The sequence below is a fragment of the Lissotriton helveticus genome, chromosome 8 (genome assembly GCF_964261635.1).
Source record: "Lissotriton helveticus chromosome 8, aLisHel1.1, whole genome shotgun sequence".
NCBI classification, from domain to species: domain Eukaryota; kingdom Metazoa; phylum Chordata; class Amphibia; order Caudata; family Salamandridae; genus Lissotriton; species Lissotriton helveticus.
Genome location: NC_136069.1, coordinates 1683591553 through 1683613369, shown reverse-complemented (window position 1 = coordinate 1683613369; position 21817 = coordinate 1683591553). Strand labels below are relative to the sequence as shown.

Genomic DNA, 21817 nt, shown 5'->3' with positions numbered 1-21817 from the left:
AAGTTCTTTGGCTGCAGAGTTGGCGTCTGTCGAGGCAGAGGGGGGGGTCTAGGAGTAGGGTGGTGTTGAAGTGTTCCTTTGCGATCTTGCTCGAGTTCATTTGTGGTGGGCGTGGGAGGGATTAGGGTGTGGTGGTGGTGCTGAAGGTGAAGTGTACGCAGTGGTGGTCTATCCAGAGTGGCTGTGTGGTGTGGCTAAAGTGGATGTTTGTCCCTCCTGCGAAGATGGGGTCAAGGGTGTGGCCTGCTCTGTGGGAGGGGGTGGTCAGTACTAAATTAAGGGAATTATACATTTAAAAAGTTTTATTGAAAATGACTGTGTATTTTGAACTATTAGGAAAATTGGTTCTGGAAATTCAGCTTTTCCTGGGAGTTTCCAGCAAGCTGCATTGTGCCAACATCCTAACTGAAGGGCACGGGGTAGCATAGCTGGCATTTTATGTGCTTTTCATAGTTATCAACACTATAAAAGAGCCAAGCTCTGACTTCATCAAAGCACAGTACCTGATCAAAAACAACGTTATTACTCAAGAAGGGTATGCACGTTAAAGGCAATCTATAAACCCCATATGAGCATTTTGGTGCCAAGAATTTTTAGCAATAGGCTAAAAAGGTGGTGATCTTTACCATGGCTGCTTTCATCTTTGAATGATTGGAATTAATAAATACCATCTTAACACTATTCAATATTTTGTCATTCTTTTTAAGTTATGGTTTGATCACCTCTTCACTTACAAACGATTAACAAGTATTCATGTAGCCTGCAATTGATTAGGAAATTATACATTTAAAAAACTGTATTGAAAATTATTGTGTGTGTTTAAACATAAGAAGAGGTTTTGGATTTCACAAATAATAAAATAATCCTGTAGTGTCACATGATGAATAGTTACCCTGTATGCATCATCCTAAATATGGCATGAAAGGTAAATGGGATATATATATATATATAGCCTGCTCGGACTCCCTGCCCTGAGTCGATGAACTGCGGACCCAAAACTGCCCCACTCCCCGAACTTACCCATAACCGGAGCTTTCTCTTCGGCTGCAAATCCCTTCTCTGTCAAGGACTTCATGATCCAGTTCAGGGCCACTGTACACTGGGACACCTGCAACAAAAATTATTCCATTCCATTGAATTATTTAGTAGCTTCCATGATGGACAAAAGAGAACCATAAATCAAGCACCATTTCAAGACTGAGTGTAATCTTGAGGGAACCCATGAGCACCAAGAGACATTAATGAGGGAGGGAATGATAACCTGATAAGCAGGACTGGTCACAAACTGTTTTATCAATTAGGACTGTGTGTATGTGTGCACGGTCAACATAGGTCCCACCATCGCTATCCTGAGGGACACCAGTCCGCTAATTGGGCCCTTGCAAGACCCTTGCTTTTATCACTCGCTTTCCATTAGCCCACGCTCCTTTTCCTTTATCCCGTCTCACAGATCTACTTAATGATGCACCCTTAAGCTGGTGCTCCTTGATTCCCCTCACTGGGATCTCCTCCCTTCTGGGAATCTCTAATTTGTTTCCTGCATCCACATTGAGCTCAGGTTCCCTCTTGCTTCCCTAACTCCTTCCCTTCACTGCATTCTACTCCCAGATTATCTAAATTCTTGCCTCTCACTCTCTCCCTTTATGTACAGCACAAAAATAACAGTAAGCTGGTCCTGAAGATGACCTTAACTCACAAAAACGCCGTTGACCTCCCAGTGCAATTCTTGGCGCAAATCTACTGTTCACAAAATTGTCAATTCCTTGTAAATTAATTCTTGTTAAAATGACTCGTGAACCAGAAAGTACTTTGCTTATTTGTTAATTTTGTCTGGTCTGCGCCGTTCCTCGCTATCTCACTTGTGTCGCTCATCCAATGCCCCACGAGCACTCGTTTTTTACGGGTTACGTCCACATTGATTGTAAACTCTGCTGATACTGTTCTCCTGCCTATACTTGTTCTAAATACAGATTGCTCCATGCATCTTTCACTGAAACCTTATGTCTCTTTTCCTTTTCTTTGCAATTTAATGTGCATGTTTTATTAACAGCCTTCTAAATATTACCTGTTGAGACATTGCTTTTGCTATATACATATTACCCAGGTCTCAACTGGGTATACAGGTGATCTCCTGTTGGTTGATCCCACCTCTTACCTAAATTGGACATAGTGAGTACTTTGGTACCCCCCAGATTGGCTACTGATATACCCTTGTAAGTCCCTAGTATATGGTACTAAGGCACCCAGGGCATAGGTACATCAGGGGTCCCCCATTGGCTGAAGCATGTATTATGCCACCATGCGAGACCACTTACATTGTGACTACAGGCCTGCTATTGTAGCCTGTGTAAGTTGGTGCTAGCACCACTTATGACAGATAGCTTTTCCTATATCGGAGCTCAATACACTTAAAACCCTTAAGTCACCCCCAAGGCAGGCCTTTCAATCCTGAAGGCAGGGTGCTGAGTTATAAGTGTGAGGGTGCCCCTGCATGAACAGGACACCCCTACAACCTTCAGAGTCCATTCTCCTAGGTTGTAAGTGCATCAATCATTATGATATATAGAGTGGCCATGCGTCATTACACGATGACCATATCCAAACTGGGTGTAATGAACCCTGTTGTGTTTGGTATCAAACATGTTGGATTCATACCTGTGAGAAGCTGGCTTAGTATATGGTGCACACCTATGTAAGTGGGCACCCTGCACTAATCCAGACAACCCTTAAGGGGATTTTAGTGGTCTTAGACAACCTTAGAATGCTCTCTAAGTGGTGGCTGTGGAGAGCAGCCTTCAGGCTTAGTCCAGAAGGAGTGTAAAGCAGCTTGTTTTACCAGAGCATATTATTGGTATAGATTAAGTGAAAAAGAACCACACAGTTTATTTATAAAAATATGTATTTATTATAAGACACTCACTAACACATACAAATATCTCCTACGCGGAGATATACACAATGCACAGAACACTTTGCAAAGAAAACAATGAAGTAGCATGAATACACAGTGGTTGCCATGGGGAGACCAAACCATATATTAAAATAGTGGTATGTGAACCTCGATTCAAGTCAAGACTATACACAGAAGACGTAGAAGTGCTGGGGACCAAAGGAAGCACCAAAGGCAAGTACCCAGGAACCCAACGGTGGCTGTGTGCAGAGTGGGAACAGGACCGCTGGCTCAATACAAGTAAATGGGTAAGTCGCGGTTGCAATTTTAAAGAAGAAGGACCTACCCAGTGGACTCTGAAGAAACCCCATGGAAGTCAGTAGGTTGGGGAGCCACCCCACCAGTGTAATGTAAGTGTAATGTAAGTGTGCACTTATATAGCGCAGCTGTCACTCCAAGGAGCATCTTGGCGCTTATAGCCCGTAGCCTAGGTGGAAGGCCGGAAAAAAAATCAGCTCACATATCCATCTCGTCAATACTGAACACATTATGTCTAAACCAGAGTCATACAGACCGTATCTGAAAGGTTGAAAATCCAGGTTTTCAGAGCCTTACGGAAGTGGATACCCTAGGAACCAGGATACCTACACCAGGAAAGCCAGGTGCATATGTGTGAAGTGGCATTGGCAACCACAGTTGAACTCAATGGAGGACTTCAGTAAGATGCTGCATCTGGATAAGGTGAAAGTGTCCGGTGGAACCCGAAGGTGGATTCAAGATGTAAAGTACCTGCAAGCAGAGTGGACAGAGTCTATGCCATTCAGGAGTGACCAGGAGGCACAGAAGATGAATGCCCACCGATGTTGGGTGTTTGAGGAGAACTGACGGTGACCTTGGAGCTGCAGCTGTGCAGACCAGGCAATGTTGTGGAAGACCGGGAGCCATTCAAGAACTGTCCCACAACAGATGTCTAGAGATAAGGTGGTCGGTGTACGTCGAGTGCACCAACAAGGCCTTGTCAACTGCAACAAATGTGGAAAGCAAACAACGTGCTGTGTCGGGACCAGTAAGGTCCAGGTGACTCACCACAAGCAGAGGAGTCAGTGCAGTCCCCGAGAAATCATGGGGATTCACTGAATTCAAAGAAGACCCGGAAGAGGACCCACAAGCTGGAGGCACTGGAGTCGCAAGAGGACCTCTAGCAGCTCATCGAGGATGCAGGCCCATGGTTCAAGAGATGTAGTGAGGATGAAGATCTTGGTCTCAGTAGATGCTTGAGGCTCGGGCTACTTGGAGCCCAAAAATCTTGGAGGAAGGAAGCTGCCAAGCTTTTTCAACGACAAACTGACACAGTGCACATGGGTTCAGTTCCTGCGGCTCCGACGAGGGATACTGGTCTCAAACTTGGTGAGAGGACAGGGCAGGCCTAATGGGATTTGAAGAGCCACCACCTGTGTTGCTAAGCCTTTCAGAGTCTGTGGGAGGCCAGGATCACCAGGCCAGTCAGCTTTCAATCCTGAAGGCAGGGTGCTGGGCTATAAGTGTTAGGGTGCCTACTACATGACCAGGATAACCCTACCACCTTCGGAGTCCATTCTCCCGGGTTGCAAGCGCATCAGCCATTACGATATGTAGAGTTGCCATGCGTCATTACGTGATAGCTAACTCTAAACTGGATGCAACAAACCCTTTCATGTTTAGTATCAAGCATAGTGGGATCATACCCCCACACCATAAAGAGTGTGAGAAGTATGATTCCACGTGCTGTAAAGGTCTGCTGGGAGGCCCTCAGTGCACCCGGTACTAGTCTTCTAGATGTGGACAGCAAGCTATAGCTGCTGCTGACCAGAGACATGATTTTGCCGCCCGGCTACCAAGCCAGGATCGAGCAGGGGAAGCCAGGACAATAGGTTTCCTGTCACAGGGAGGTATGACCATCTCTGAGACAGGATTTAGTGTATTGGGCCGGGGTGGGGTGCTTGCCAGTGCTACTAGACTGATTTGAAGGGCACACTTGGCACCCATCTTGCATACTCCAGTTGAAACCAGTTCTGGGAGCAATTAGCCCACACTCTGGCACAAAACTGGACAAAGAACATGAGAGTATCCACCCCAATGTCTAGCCCCTTTTCTGGGAGTAACCCCTGAATCATCCTAACCCTTTCTTTAGGGTACTTAAGGGCTTACCTGTGGGTGGGTCCCTGAATTTGTTGTGGAACAAAATTCAGATCCAAAACCATTTCTACTTCAACCATCGGGACAGTCTGGACTTCGCTGGACTTTATTTTGGGAACCAAGACCGCAACTGGGACTCCTACTACTCCTGGTATTGTCGTCCTGCAAGTCTGCTGCAACATCTGTGTCCGTGCTCCATATAGGTTCTTCACAGGGCCTTTGGACATCCAAGAAACCTGAAGAACTCTTCCTTGGAGTGAAGGAGTCACTTCCCTGCATCTGCAGGCACTGCAACACAGTTGACCGGTCTGCTGATCCTGGAATTCCATCTTACTCCAAAAGACTCAGCAACACGGGTCATGGGTCTGCAACTCCTTTGAGGCCTGCACTGTCTTCACAGCAAGTTTGAAGCTAGTATCCCACGTTGAAAACGCTGGAGCAGTAACCCTGTGCACCACATTGACTTGACGTTGCCAAGCTTGTGGACTCTTCTCCAGAGATCTTCAGGCTCCAAGAAGCTCCAGCCTCAAGCAACTCATGCAGCCAAGATCTTCATCCTCACCACATCCTTTGCACCTTGGGCCTTCACCATTGGTGAGCTGATGGAGGTCCTCGTGCAACTGCTGTGCCTCAAGCCCGTGGGTCCGCTCAAGGGACTTCTTTGACTCCAGAGGGCTCCCTTGTTTGCTGCGGGTCTGCTCTGACTTACCTGCTTATCCCGACACTGCACCTTTTTCTACAACTATGTTGGTTGCTGTTGCCAAGGCTTGTTGGTGCCCCTGCCGGACACTGACCCCTTTGCTCTTGAGATCCAACGTGGGACAGCTCATATTCGGCTCTTGGTCTTCCACAGAATTGCTTGTCTGCACAGCTGCCACTACAAGGGAACCGTTAATTCTCCTGCATCTACCGACATAGGTGGGCTTTCGTCTTCCATGCCTCATGGTAACTCCTGAGTGGCATAGACTCTGTCCCCTCTGCCCGCAGGTTCTTCTCATCTTGAATTCACCTTTGGGTTCCACTGGACTCTTTCACCTTCTTCGCCAGATGTATCTTTACTGAAGTCCTACATTGTAGGTTACAGCGGTTTACAACGTCACTTTGTACCTATGCACCCGGCTTCCCAAGTGTGGGTATCCTGGTTCCTGGGGTATCCACGGGTAGGTGTCTCTCCACCCTTCCATGGAGTTTCTTCAGAGTCCTCTGGGAAGGGTCCTTCTTCTTCAAAACTGCAACCGCGACTTACCCATTGACTTGAATTGAGCATGCTGTTGTGTTCCCACTCTGCACTCAGCCTCCGTGGGGCTCCTAGAAACTCATCTTGGGTCCCCAGCACTTCTACGATGGTGTCTGCGAGGGTTGATGTACGTCTTGTTTCAGATCTGGGTGCACAATAGATGAGAAGTCCTGTTAATGTGAAATTACTGGATTGAGGCAGTGAGAAATAGGCTGCCTCTCACTCTTCTATGTCCACCTCTTTGAAAGAGCACTTCATAATAAGTTTAAAAATAATTGCAATGCCTCCACCTTGAAGGGAGGGGCAATCACATCTTACGATGCCATAGAAGCTCAGAATAGTGTCTAGGATATTGGTCACAAGTGCTTCAGAGAGCCACGTTTCCGTTAGGAATTGGGCGCGTGGTTGCATTTCGCTAAGGATACCAAAAATGTACGGTTTGTGTTTTGGTAAAGAGCAGCAGTTTATGGAGAGGCAGTGAATTGGGCCAGTAGGAGTTGGGCTGCAGTTCACGGGACTGCCCAGGAGTTGACCTAGGGTGAAGCCACATGAATTGCATTTGGAATGAGAAGCATCTACAGGAATTGATTTCAGGCAATCCCTCGATGGAACTGAGGCTAGGTTTCTTAAATTGAGAGCGGTGCAGCAAACTCTTTGGGGGTTCAAATGACCATGGGTTCTCATGCCTCCAATGACTGCAGGTTTCTCTTGGTTGGTTCTCTCATTGAAGGTATTGTAGAGGGCCTCATCAATGACAAGTTCAACAGTAGCATGTCCATCTGGTCTAGTCTTAAATGCCATTAATGGGGACTTTGTTGATAGAATCGTGTCTGGATATATCATGGATGGGTCAGCCATTGATAAGGTTGCCGCAAGTTGTCTCCATGTTCTGAAGCAACCTTTAGATGGCTTTTCATTGGCGTAGGTCGCTGGTATTATCTACAAACCGAGTGATTTTGTCTTCTTCATCTTATGAGATGGTGGTGGCTGCAAATCTAATGAACTTTTATTTTTCCTCTGCCAACTCTCCGATGAGGATCAAGAAGGTCTCACTGATTAGTTGAAGGATTTTTCATACTTTGTATTCTCAGGCTCAGACTTGCATGTCTCCATATTCATACATTGTGCCTTTTTCTCCTCTTATGGTTAAATGTCAAGCCTAATTCATCCCATGAGGAGGGTTAACAACCATCTTGGATTTTTGTAGGAACCTCAAACGTTTTCCCTCTCTATAACTGAGGGTCTTTGTTGAAAAGGTAATACACATTTTGGAGTTCTTTGGAATATAATGCAGTCTTTTGGAATATGATCTGGGTAAAGGCAATACATGGATATCCTGTGAGGGTCGTCAGAAAAAACCCTCATTACCCCACAGAAGTCATAGGCCTTATGCAGGCTCTTTTGAGGGATCAGTCCACTCACTGCCAAATTCATTTAATTTGTCTATTCCAGAGGTACTAACGAAGATCACCAAAAACCACAAAAGGATAGTTTAATCAGTTGTATTTCTGTAGTAAATGTAGGACTTATCTGAAATGCATATCGAACGACATTTCCATAAGAGATGAGTGCTACTACAAAGTAACCATGGAGCCGAGGGTGGTGTTGGAATTGGGATTAAAAGGATAAGAGTAGCAGTGTTACAGTCAGTTGAAAATGTAATGAGGAAATGTTGAGCAATCTAGAAGTGAAAGGCTTACAGGTTCATTGCTTTAGGACAGGTGAAGCAATGAAAGGACTTGGGGGCATATCAACAAGGGCCTTACCTTAGCGCATGTTAGCACCCGTTTTCTTGACGCCTCGCCTCGCTTTGCATCTCTAATGAGATGCAAAGTGGGCGTCACTGGGCAGTACTGCATGTAAATAATTGCTGATGTGCACATCGCAATATTTACAAGGAGGCCCATGCATTTTAGCAGACGTTAGTTTTTGGCAAAAACTCCTGTTTACTCCCAAAATCTGCCGCTTAATAATATGCCCCAAGGTTTGGAACAGGAAGGGGAATGCAGGCTCAGGGGATGAACTAGTGGCATAGTGAATGATTAGGCAGTTGTGGACAAGACATTTCACTGATTATTCTTTTGTGTCCCTGTAGAGAGAGGAACTTTGCAAGGAAGATAACATTGAAAACATCAATAAGTGCTACTTGATTGTTAGGTGATTTTGGAGGAATTCAGAAAGGATGACCTATGGGAAGCAGCTCGATGAATTGGTCATGCCAGGGGTAAGGCAATAGACCGGAACAGTAGTTAACCAGGCTGCACAATCTGACCTTGAAAGGACCCTCCTGTTCCTCTCCTAAGGGTTTTGGTGTTAATTAACCACCAGGTGACAATTATTAGAAACAGTAGGCAGCGATGCAATTGATACAGAAGATAAAGATGGGTTTACAGAAAATGTACATTTGGGGCTTTCTAAAGGTTATATGAGCACAATTAATGAGGTAGTAAGGAGCCAGCTGCTTTTCAATAGGGCAAGAAAGAAAGAGAATGTGGGAGATTCTGGGGATCTGTAAGAAGAACAGAATCAACTGCTGAGAATATCGCTTTTAGGTGCCCAAGTTTTATTTGGCAAGATGGAGTGCATTTGTCCTTCTGCAGGCTGCTCATACACCAAATAATACTAAGAGAAAGCTGTGCAGTATGTTAAAGTAGTAAAAGAAGGTGGGGGACTAGTGAAAGGGTGTTTTTGGGGGTAGAAATGAATTATGAAAGGAGGTAATAGTTTGCATTTTAAAGTTCTGTGTTAAGATTGTGTTTACTACAGAGAAGGTTAGGAGACACAACAGCAGTCATCCAATCAGCGAACAGGCTGGCAGGAAAACTAGGGACCCGAAGGAGATAAGGTTACAACAACAGGGAGGCAAAAAAAGGCTTCATTGGCCTTTTGTTGCCAAAGGAGAGGAATACACTGGGAGAGGGAAAGTATAGCAATCCATATGTTTTAGCTTTAGGCTTTAATTACATTTTATGGCTGAAGCCAGGGATGTAGGAAATTGAAAGCGTTGTCTTAAATTAGACAAACCATTTTTGATCAACCCGAGCACTTATCATTAAGTCTCTAAATATAGCCCAGTGATCCAATACTTTATTACTACATCAGCTCTTGCATCATTCTTCCTACCTGAAAGAGACACAATGCCAACATCCTCAGATGTCTTTAAATATGTGACTTGCCTGATGTACATTCAATGGTGCTCCTTCTGCAGCCCTCTAGCAGGTGTAAACACATGTGTTTTAACAGTCAAGCACAGTGAGAGGAGAACTACTGACTATTTCTGGTTAAAGAGCTGTTGCATATTTTGGACTTGACAATAAACTACTTGCTGAAAATGTAGTCTTGTCCAATAAGACAAACTCCCTTCCTAACTGATCACTACATGCAAGTTGATTACAATACAGCTGAAACTGAAGTAGTAGATGCTCATGGCAATGATACAACCAGGGGAAAGATGGGCATGATTAGTTCAACTCATCCGGACCCAAAATGATTTATTGATGAATATGAAATGAGCATGAAAAACAACCATGGCACATACCTGCTGTTCAATCGCGCTGGTACGCTTCTGTTCAAACTCCAATAAATTGCCTAATTCATGAACCCTAGAAAGAGAGAAGAGGAAATGATTAAGCATAGTCCTGTGGACGATATGAGGCCAGCATGAAAGAGAACCACGAGTGCAAGAGTAAGCCATGTCATCACCACTGAACCAATCCTAGGAAGGAGGAAGAGAGTAACTGCAACCAATACCTTAACCACCTTGCCAACTCTATAGAACAGAATGAAGTAAAAAAAAGCAATGCCATATGGGCTTACCACTCTGTCAACCTTACAGAGAAGGAAGACGTAAGAGAAAGCAATGTCATAACCACTCTTCCAACCAGATAGAAAGAGAAGGTTAGGCTAAGCAATGCCATAAACAGCCAACCAGCCAGAAAGAAAGAGAAGGTAAGGCTAAGCAATGCCATAAACAGACAACCAGCCAACAAGAAAGAGAAGGTAATGCTAAGCAATGCCATAAACAGACAACCAGCAAGAAAGAAAGAGAAGGTAATGCTAAGCAATGCCATAAACAGACAACCAGCCAGAAAGAAAGAGAAGGTAATGCTAAGCAATGTCATAACCACTCTTCCAACCAGATAGAAAGAGAAGGTTAGGCTAAGCAATGCCATAAACAGACAACCAGCCAGAAAGAAAGAGAAGGTAAGGCTAAGCAATGCCATAAACAGACAACCAGCCAACAACAAAGAGAAGGTAATGCTAAGCAATGCCATAAACAGACAACCAGCAAGAAAGAAAGAGAAGGTAATGCTAAGCAATGCCATAAACAGACAACCAGCCAGAAAGAAAGAGAAGGTAATGCTAAGCAATGTCATAACCACTCTTCCAACCAGATAGAAAGAGAAGGTTAGGCTAAGCAATGCCATAAACAGACAACCAGCCAGAAAGAAAGAGAAGGTAAGGCTAAGCAATGCCATAAACAGACAACCAGCCAGAAAGAAAGAGAAGGTAATGCTAAGCAATGCCATACACAGACAACCAGCCAGAAAGAAAGAGAAAGTAAGGCTAAGCAATGTCATAACCACTTTTCCAACCAGATAGAAAGAGAATGTTAGGCTAAGCAATGCCATAAACAGACAACCAGCCAGAAAGAAAAAGAAGGTAATACTAAGCAATGCCATAAACAGACAACCAGCCAGAAAGAAAGAGAAAGTAAGGCTAAGCAGTGTCATAACCACTCTTCCAACCAGATAGAAAGAGAAAGTTATGCTAAGCAATGCCATAAACAGACAACCGGCCAGAAAGAAAAAGAAGGTAAGGCTAAGCAATGCCATAAACAGACAACCAGCCAGAAAGAAAGAGAATGTAAGGCTAAGCAATGCCATAAACAGACAACCAGCCAGAATGAAAGAGAAGGTAATGCTAAGCAATGCCATAAACAGACAACCAGCCAGAAAGAAAGAGAAGGTAAGGCTAAGCAATGCCATAAACAGACAACCAGCCAGAAAGAAAGAGAAGGTGAGGCTAAGCAATGCCACAAACAGACAACCAGCCAGAATGAAAGAGAAGGTAATGCTAAGCAATGCCATAAACAGACAACCAGCCAGAAAGAAAGAGAAGGTAAGGCTAAGCAATGCCATAAACAGACAACCAGCCAGAAAGAAAGAGAAGGTGAGGCTAAGCAATGGCATAAACAGACAACCAGCCAGAAGGAAAGAGAAGAAAACAAGTTACTTACCTGTAACTACGGTTATCCAGTATTGGTATCTTTCATAGATTCACATGCCTGAATCATTCCCCGTCGTCGAGGCGGGAGTCCCACGGTAAAAATATATATAATAGCAGTGCCTAAAAATTTCTTGTAGTAGGCTGGAAAAGCCTAAAGGCCTAACTAGGCCTCAAAACTTAGCAGCCTGTCTACATCATTATGTAAAAAGACCTGAAATAGTAGCCTCAGCCAATCAGCTGTCCTCACCCTCTAGAACCTTCCTAGCCCAGGCAGTTCTCCTCAGATTTTCCCAGCACAAGTGAGAATGAGTATCCATAAAACAGAACTGCCCAGCCAGGGAGGAGGGTGGGTGCATGTGAATCTATGAAAGATACCAATACTGGATAACCGTAGTTACAGGTAAGTAACTTGTTTTCTTATCCAGTATTGGGGTATCTTTCATAGATCCACATGCCTGAATCAGAGTAGCAAGCAGTGACATCATGTCTGTCGGTAGAGGAAGGTGGGAGACAAAATAAACCATATACATCCCCACACAATCAGGTAGGTAATAGAGCACAAACTTATTAACATAACATATGCATCTAAACCTTTATAAGTACATCAGATATATGACAGTATTTGGTAATGCAAAAACATGATAATGAAAAGATATGCTTTAAACAGGCAAATGAAGAGTAAAAGACTGTAAAAAGTCTAACCTTATTGAAGAAGATGCTGCAGAACTGCTTCTCCAACTGCTGTATCATCATGAACTGCCGACTGCAGACAGTAATGTTTGGTAAAAGTGTGCACACTTTTTCACGTAGCAGCTCGGCAAATGTTCTCTAGCGTCACTCCAGCGAACAGGGCAGTTGACGCTGACATTGTTCTGGTAGAATGCGCTTTGACCTTTCTTGTTAAAGGTTTTTTGGCTTTGTCATGACAGAAAATAATCGTAGAAGACAACCATCTAGCTATAGTTGCTTTTGTTACAGCTTGACCCAAGGTGGCTTGACCATAAGCAACAAAAAGTTGATTGGATTTGCGGATGTCCTTTGTTTTTTGAAGATAAAACTTCAGGCACCGTTTCACATCCAGAGAATGTAAAACCTTCTCCACGGAAATTTTAGGATCCGGGAAAAAAGTTTTGAGTTTGACCGGTTGATTGATATGGAACTGAGTTGGTACTTTTGGAATGAATTTTGGGTTAGTTCTAAGCGTCACAAAGTCCTTAGAGAATTGTAAGAAAGGCTGTGCAATAGTGAAGGCCTGTATCTCACTGACTCTGCGGGCTGAAGTGTGAGCCAGTAAGATAGCCACTTTCCAAGTTAGAAACTTGAGCTCCGCTTTGTGAATCGGTTCAAAAGGCCTTTTTAGAAGTTGAGACAGAACAATATTAAGATCCCACTCCGGGGGAGGAGGACGAACTGGTGGAAAAGCTCGAAAGAGCCCCTTAAGGAATTGTTTGACCAAATATGATGAGCATAAGGATGGTTTGTTGGAACTCTTCCTGAACCTGGATATCGCCGCCAGGTGCACTTTAATGGACGAAAAAACGAGTCCAGCCCTGGCTAAAGACAGCAGATATGGAAGGATGTGTTCTGGAGGAGCTTGAAGTGGATGAATATTATGTTCTCCACACCATACGCAGAATCGTTTCCACTTAAGACGATATGTCTTGATGGTACTTTGCGCACGGGCCTGTGATAAGATCGCCCTGCAGTCTGAGGAGATGTTAAGATCCTTAAACTCTAGGAAGTCAGGAGCCAAGCGTGCAAGTGCAGCGATTGAGGATCCGGATGTTGGACCTGGCCTCCCTCTCTCGTCAACATGGACACTGTCGGTTTGAGACGAAGTGGAGGCTGCTGAGAGAGCAGAAGAAGTTCCTGGAACCAAAACTGTCTTGGCCAACGGGGAGCAATGAGGATGAGAGTGCAATGCTCCCTCTTCATCTTCTGCAGTACCCTTGGAATGAGCGGAATCTGAGGATAAGCGTACGCAAATATTCCGGACCATCTCATCAAAAGGGCATTTCCCCTTGACCCCTGTTGAGGAAACCTGCTGGCATAAAACCGGCATTTGCTGTTCTGCTGCGTGGCGAACAAATCCAGCGCCGGTGTCCCCTAAGTCCGAAAGATCCTTTCCACTTGATGTTGTTCGAGCTCCCATTCGTGACAGCCCGTGAAAGCTCTGCTGAGGTTGTCGGCCAGAGAGTTCTGGACTCCTTGCACATGTTCTGCTCTGAGGGATATGCCGTGGCGTAGAGCCCATTCCCACATGTCCTGAGCCTCCAGTGACAGGGTGAGAGATTTTGTTCCTCCCTGTTTGTTGATATAGTACATGCTGGTGGTATTGTCCGTGCGCACCATCACTGACGAATTTGCAATCCTGGGAAGGAAGGCTTGCAGGGAAAGAAAAATGGCTCTCAGCTCTAGGCTGTTGATGTGTTTCTGTCGGTACCGACGAGGCCATCGTCCCTGGATCTGAAGGTCCTGGAGGTGACCTCCCCAACCTTCCATGGAGGCGTCTGTAGTCAGGGTGAACTCTGGAATGTCTTGCAGAAAGGTGAGGCCTGGTGACAAATTTGGCGCCTTTGACCACCAAAGAAGGGCTTGTTTCATTTTGGCAGTTACTTTGATGCGGTCGTCGAACGATCCGTCGACTTGCCTCCACTGACGAAGTAAGTCCTCCTGCAATTGTCTCATTCTGAGTCTTGCCATAGGGATGAGGCTGATAGCAGAGGAGCACATCCCTAGAAGGGAAGCAAATGTCCAAACTGAAAGTTACCTTCTTGCAAATATTTGTTTTGCCAGTTTCAATAGTTTGTTCTGCCGTTCCTGAGTCAAGAACGCCTTGCACTGGCAAGTGTTCAAGACCGCTCCCAGAAAGGTCAACTGCTGACGAGGTTGAAGCTGAGATTTGTTTGCATTGAGAGTCAGGCCCAGATTCGAAAAGAGGGATAGGGAACTCCTGACCGCTTCCTTTGCGGAGCCCCTCGATGTTCCTTTTAACAGCCAGTCGTCGAGGTAAGGGAAAACTTGTATTCCCTGGGACCTCAACATTGCTGCCACTGGGGCTAAACATTTGGTGAAGATTCTGGGGGCCGTTTTGAGGCCAAATGGGAGAACCTTGTACTGAAAGTGGACGCCAGCCACTTGAAACCTTAGGTATTTGCGGTGTTTTGGGTGAATAGGGATGTGGAAGTAGGCGTCTTGCAGATCCAGAGAAGCCATAAAGTCCCCTTTGTTGAGACAATTCAGAATGTCCGTCAACATTACCATGCGAAAACTCTGTTTCTTTAGATATTTGTTTAGTTTGCACAGATCTAGTATTGGACGCCACTCCTGTGAAGTTTTCTCTACGAGGAAGAAGCGAGAATAAAATCCTTTCCCTTTCTGAGAAAGTGGAACTCGTTCTATCACATTCTTGTGGAGCATCTTTAAGGCTTCTTTGAAGAGTAAGTGAAGACGAGGGGGAGGGGGACCCCTGGGCGGCGTTGTTGGTGGCTTCTGTATGAATTCTAGAGTATGTCCGATCTTGACAAGATCTAGGACCCACTGATCCGAAGTTATTTTCCACCATTGTTGGTAAAAGGCGGAAATTTTGGCGCCCACGGGAAGGGGAGAATGAACGGCTGACGTCCGGCAAAGCTCATTGGCGCTTGTTGGAATCACGCCCTTGATTGTTTGAGCGTCGTTTCCCTCCCTGACGAGAGAAAGATCCAGAGGCAGGCTGTTGGTAAGAGCCTTGATAGTATGGCTGTTTGTATTGAGATTGGTATTGGCAGTTTTGCTGATTGGAATAGTTCCCCCCTAGAGGAATAACCACGGCCTCTTGCTCCCCTAAAGGAACCCCTTTTGTATTGTAGGGTACCAAGGGATTTAGCTGTTTCTGTGTCTGTCTTTATTGCCAGCAAAGCGTCATCAATGTGTTTTCCAAAAAGTGAATCTCCATCATACGCCATGTCCAAGATTTTCGTTTGGACCTCAGGCCTGAAGGTGGTTGCCCGGAGCCAACCTTGACGCCTAAGTACTGCGGCCCCTGCCAATTGTCCGAAGTTGGTGTTCGAAATATCCAGGGCGCAATCAATGATCTCCGATGCCGCCCTTTCTCCCTCCAGTACAATCCTGCGCACCTCTGGTTGCTGATCTTCAGGGATCAATTCGAGGTATTCAGACAGATCGGACCACATCTGCCTATTGTAACGGGCCAGGATAGCTAATGAATTAGCAGCTTTAATGGAGGCCGCTGCATTTGCAGAGAACTTCTTGCCAATGGCATCCAGCCTCCTGCCCTCCTTGTCAGGTGGAGTAGAAATGGGAACAGAAGGATTCTTAGATTTCTGTTGTGCAGCCTGTGATATGACAGAATCTGGTCGAGGATGACCTATTAAGCAAGATGGAGTATCCGATGGTGCTCGATACTTTTTCTCTATCCGTGGAAGGACTGCTGGAATGCAAGCAGGCGTTTTCATAATGTTGAGGCCTTCCTTCCATATGTATTCAATAATGGGGATAGCTCTGGTAACTCTGCGATATCCCTCTTTAAAGTCATGCAAAAAGCAGTCAGATTGTTCCACTGTGACAGTCAACTCAAACCTATTTGCTGCACGTTGCATAATGTTACGAAATCCGCCGATATCCTCAGGTGGAGAATCTGCGGCGGGGTACAGGCGGTGAAGGCATGGGAATGACATAATCCTCCCATGGATCTATAGGTGTAGTATCTGGCAATTCGCCCTCTTCTCTGCCATCATCGTCCTCATGAGAAGAAGTATCCGTGTCATGCTGAGGTGCAGGACCAGCATCTTGTTTTGGAGATAATGATGCTCGCGGTGACGGAGGCCTTGGCAAGTTAACTGGAGTTACTGGCACTACAGGTGCAATTGGTGTCGGAGGAAACCTCTGGCGATAGTCTGCCAACATTGCTTGTAAATCCTGAATTAAAGTGGATGGCAATTGAGCAGTATTCTCAGATTGTTGAGGTCTGGCATGGGGTGATTGATGTGGTGTCGAGAAATCCTCATGCCCATAATGGCCATGGTCATCATCCTCATCATCATCCTCCTGAAATTTAATATTCAATTGCGACGGGTGACGGGCAATTCCAAAAGGACCCTCATCCTCTTCACCGTCATCTGACTCATCCTCCACATATGTCTCCAATAGATGTGATGGTAAGAGTGGAGAAATATGGGAATAATCTCGATGATACGTTTCCATTTGAAAATGTGTATATTGAATTTTCCTAGGGGCAGCACTGGGTAACTGATGAGCATCTGCCACTACTGTCGTCGATGAAGACGAAGCCATTGTAATTGGAATGTCCGTCGACGGAACCGTCGATGCTGACTGAACTAATGATTTCGCCGTCGACGGGGTCTTCGTCGACGAGTCCTTCGTCGACGAGGCCGTCGATGGTGTCTTCCTCGATGAGTCCTTCGTCGACGAGGCTGACGATGGTGTCTTCGTCGACGAGTCCTTCGTCGACGAGGCTGACGATGGTGTCTTCGACGTCGAGTCCTTCTTCGATGAGGCCGTCGACGGTGTCTTCGTCGACGAGACCGTCGACGGTGTCTTGGTCGACACTTCCTTCGTCGACGAGAGCGTCGTCGGTGTCTTCGTCGACGAGACCTTCGTCGACGACGATGATGGTAGTTTCGTCGACGGGATTGTCATCGACGGACCGGAAGGCTTGGTAGATGGGGCCGTCGTCGACGGAGACGACGGGACAGTTTTCGTCGTCGAAGTCTTCGCAGATGATGACAATATTTTCACAGACATCAGAGGTGAGGTAATAGATGAAGTGGTGACCGTAGAAGAAGTAGTAGAAGTAGAAGTCAATGTAGTAGTATGAGAAGACACCAGAGAAACAGTTTTAGTCTGGGCTGTACTCACAGTTGTCGTCCGAGTATAAGATGCACTCTTTGAGGGTTCTGAAGCTCTCTGAGAGGATTTTAGTTTCTTTTTTCTCTCAGGAGAAGAGCTTTGCATGGATCTGGCTCTCTTGCTGGAGGTAGAGGCCTTGTCCTCATTATCAGTGGAAGAAGACTTCAACCACAAAAGAACCCTTGCCTCTCTATCCCTAATTGTTTTCTGAGGGAAGGTACGGCAAATTCTACAGTCCTTCACAACATGTGAGGGGTGCAGACAATAAATGCAGTCAGAGTGCTGGTCATCCACATGGACTCTCTTCTTAAAGCAGGTACCACAAGCCTTGAAAAGAGCTTTCTTTTCAGACATTTTTCTGAGGAAAAAGGCCAAAAAAGCTAAAGAACTGAGTAGGCACTCAGGGAGACTCCCTTACACACGAAGTGCGGTGAAAATCTGAGGAGAACTGCCTGGGCTAGGAAGGTTCTAGAGGGTGAGGACAGCTGATTGGCTGAGGCTACTATTTCAGGTCTTTTACATAATGATGTAGATAGGCTGCTAAGTTTTGAGGCCTAGTTAGGCCTTTAGGCTTTTCCAGCCTACTACAAGAAATGTTTAGGAACTGCTATTATATATATTTTTACCGTTGGACTCCCGCCTCGACGACGGGGAATGATTCAGGCATGTGAATCTATGAAAGATACCCCAATACTGGATAAGGTGAGGCTAAGCAATGCCATAAACAGACAACCAGCCAGAAAGAAAGAGAAGGTGAGGCTAAGCAATGCCATAAACAGACAACCAGCCAGAAGGAAAGAGAAGGTGAGGCTAAGCAATGCCATAAACAGACAACCAGCCAGAAAGAAAGAGAAGCTGAGGCTAAGCAATGCCATAAACAGACAACCAGCCAGAAAGAAAGAGAAGGTGAGGCTAAGCAATGCCATAAACAAACAACCATCCAGAAAGAAAGAGAAGGTAAGTCATAGAAATGCCATAGCCATTCTACCAACTAGAAAGAAAGAGAAGGTAAAGCTAAGTAGAGCCATAACTACTCTTCAATCCTAAACAGAAATCTATCTGCCATGATAACACCAAACACATAGAAATGAAGCCCTTGGATGGCAGACAAATGACACCTGGAGGACGATGAGAGAACAACTTGGCCTACAGTTCAATACTTGGGAGAAGAAAATGTTAAACTCTATCTTAAAGATTAAATAAAGCCTCAACCCCAATAATCTTGCTGTGTTTCAGACAGCTCAGTGCAAGGACCGTGGTATGTGCTTTAAAGTGATTTTTTAATTTACTTGTATTCATTTATTTGTGCTTTATGCATATACCACCATATAAACCTCATTAGTTACAAATTAGTAAATAATGGTATTAAAATATTAAAACACCCAAGTCCATTCTTATGATGACATGGAGGGAGCCCAATATAACAGAAAAGAGGGACCACGGCTGACAAATGTCTAAGCCTACTGGCGGCCCCTCTCTAGTAACGAGACAGACTTCCCAGTCAACAATCTGAATCTTTCAGCAGTGATGGAGGCTTCTTGAGGAGTTCTGAACCAAACAATGTTAACCATACAATGTGGTGGAGACTTTACACCACAATGAAATAAACAGCTACATAAATATGATCACCAAGGCAGACCCCCACCTGGTCTTGTAAGGTGCACCCATTGATTAGTCTACCTCAGAAGAGGGATATTTGAGAGGAGGGAATCTCAGACTTGTGCTCCAGAGTGCATCTAGATGGAAGCAACTCAGTCAGCACCCACAGCAAGTCAATCACAAGCTCTTCTAATATACCCAGCCAGTAAAACCTAATGGCCATGGATCCTCAACCGAGTGTTGCTGGGAGACACTGGCTTCATACTCTCAAAACACGCCATGTGACACCTGTCCATGCTTCTTGCTGTCCCTTCTCCAGTGACCCAACTGAAACAGGAGGAGATCTCAGGTGGTGTAAACCCACCTTCCACCTCCCTGACCACTCCCCACCCGCCCTCCCGCTGTGTGCTGTAATGATTGTACCTGAAGAGACCTTCATTCTGTTTTTGCAGTTTCTTACTTTTTTTCCCAAACAATGATTTTCTGCCACAGCTCAGGTGTATTGGGAAGCGTCCTGGATACCAGACTGCTGATCAAGAGTCTTTCAGTCAGTGTAAAAAGTCAGCTGGAGCTTTCTAATTTTTGGTCACAATTCTTTGTTTTCTTCAGTCTGTTGTGCTTGGTCTTGTTACTGTTGCCAAGCACATCTCTGGCTAGAAGACCTTAGGTAAACTAGAACCATGTATCTAACTGGTAGCCTGTTCACAACCCGAAGGTTTCATCTGCTGTGTAAACAGGGGGCATATTGCAAGGGCATTGCGCCACCGGAGCATCTACGATGCTCCTGTGGTGCAATGCCCTGCACCAACCATATTTACAATGTGGCGCCAAACCACTTTGTGTGGCTTAATGCCGCATTGTAAATATTGTTCCCTTTCACACAGTTTTTGGCGTGAAAGGGGCATGCAATAGGTGTTGCTGTGGGAATTCCACCACAACACCCATTGCTTTTTGATGCTGCACCAGATTTACAAGGTTGTGTAAGTCTGAGGCAGCGCCAAAAACGAACACCACTGAAAAGCAGGCGTTAGAGTGGCGCAACACATTCTGCAGCACACATAGAAGGAGAAAATCGCTTTTAATGATAGTTTATGTGCGGGAAGGTGTCCCTTCCTGCACACAAAGAATCATCCCTGTAACGCAGGCACCCTTCCACCATGGCACAAGAGTGTCTGCATTGGCGCTAGGCACCTTTTTTTGCGCCGGCACAAGGGAAAACACAGGGGTGTGCCGTATTCTCGTGAATATGGGGCATCCCTGCATTTTTCAAATGACGCAGTGGAGCACTGCTAAATTGCTTGCAGCACAGCGCTGTGTCATTTTATCCATACTAATATAATAAAGAGAGAGCCCAAACCTTTGAGGTGGGTAATCTCAGGAACCACAGCACCAATCACAACACCCAATACAGCGTTGGAAAAGGCAGTTGCAGCAGAAGGACATAGGCTATGCCGACGCCCACCATATACATTTAAAAGGTAAAAGAACCGTGCCAGCAAAGTAGTTCCTTGTGGGCGTGTCTGCGTTGTGCTGTGGGCGTGTGCTGGGGGCGTGATAAACGCTGGGGGCGTGTGGTACGTTCCGCCCTTCATGCCATGTCTCATATTGTGTGCTGTGGGCATGTGCTGGGGGCGTGGGCGTGTGCGGGGCGTGGGGTTACGGAACAGAAAAGCGAGCGTTGTGCCCAATATTTCATTGTTTTTTCTTCCCAGGTTCTGTACATTCCAGCTCCGGGTGTACACCCTTCTCCCTTTAAATACCCCTGCACCCAATAATCATAACCCACCCTTACTCCTTAAAATACCCCAACACCCTTAAACACTAACCCATCTTAACCCTATAAATATACCCTGTACCCCAAAACCCAAACCTATCCCTAAATCCTAAAAATACCCCTGTACCCCAAAACCCAAACCTAGCCCTGAACCCTATAAATAACCCTGTACCTCAAAACCCAAACCTACCCCTGAACCCTAAACATACCCCTGTACCCCAAAACCCAAACCTAGCCCTGAACCCTATAAATACCCCTGTACCCCAAAACCCAAACCTACCCCTGAACCCTAAAATACCCTGTACCCCAAAACCCAAACCTAGCCCTGAACCTTTAAAATACCCCTGTACCCCAAAACCCAAACCAACCCCTGAACCCTAAAAATACCCCAGTACCCACAAAACCCAAACCTAGCACTGAAACATAAAAATAACCCTGTAGCCCAAAACCCAAACCTACCCCTGAAGCCTAAAATACCCCTGTACCCCAAAACCCAAACCTAGCCCTGAACCCTAAAAACACCCCTGTACCCCAAAACCCAAACCTAGCCCTGAACTATTAAAATACCCCTGAACCCCTGTACCCCAAACCTACCCCTGAACCCTAAAAATACCCCTATACCCCAAAACCCAAACCTAGCCCTGAACCCTAAAAATACCCCTGTACCCCAAAACCCATACCTATCCCTAAACCCTAAAACTACCCCTGTAACCCATAAGCCAAAACTATATCTGAACCCTTAAAATACCCAAACACCCCAAAACATATACCTCAGTACCCCAAAACATATACCCCTATACCCATACTTACCTTATCCAAAGATTTAAAAAAAAATGCTTTTACCATTCATGCATTTACAATAAATTCCGTTGTAATTGTATGCATGGTAAAAGCATATAAAATGTACTGCCATGCGTTATAATGGCATTGCGGAGTCATGGGGCCTCGTTTATGAAAAGTGACGCATCGCTGCGTGAAAACAGCGATGCGTCACTTTTCATTGCGCCCTCCTTGCGACACCAATGATGCGTCATATTTACAG

The 21817-nt window shown here is 45.5% G+C and overlaps 1 protein-coding gene and 1 long non-coding RNA gene across 2 annotated transcripts in view; both read right to left on the bottom strand.

Moving 5' to 3' along the window:
• LOC144773623 (uncharacterized) overlaps positions 1–1111 on the bottom strand; it is a 36029-nt gene extending 34918 nt beyond the window's left edge. Inside the window, exon 1 of the long non-coding RNA XR_013600036.1 lies at positions 1021–1111. This is a non-coding gene — a long non-coding RNA (uncharacterized LOC144773623). The remainder of the gene's footprint in view (positions 1–1020) is intronic.
• An 8284-nt stretch (positions 1112–9395) lies between these two features.
• Positions 9396–21817, bottom strand: part of LOC144774087 (transient receptor potential cation channel subfamily M member 2-like) — a 900698-nt gene continuing 888276 nt past the window's right edge. Inside the window, 2 exon segments of the mRNA XM_078659113.1 lie at positions 9396–9425; positions 9841–9904. Coding sequence (XP_078515239.1) covers positions 9396–9425; positions 9841–9904 — 94 coding nt within the window.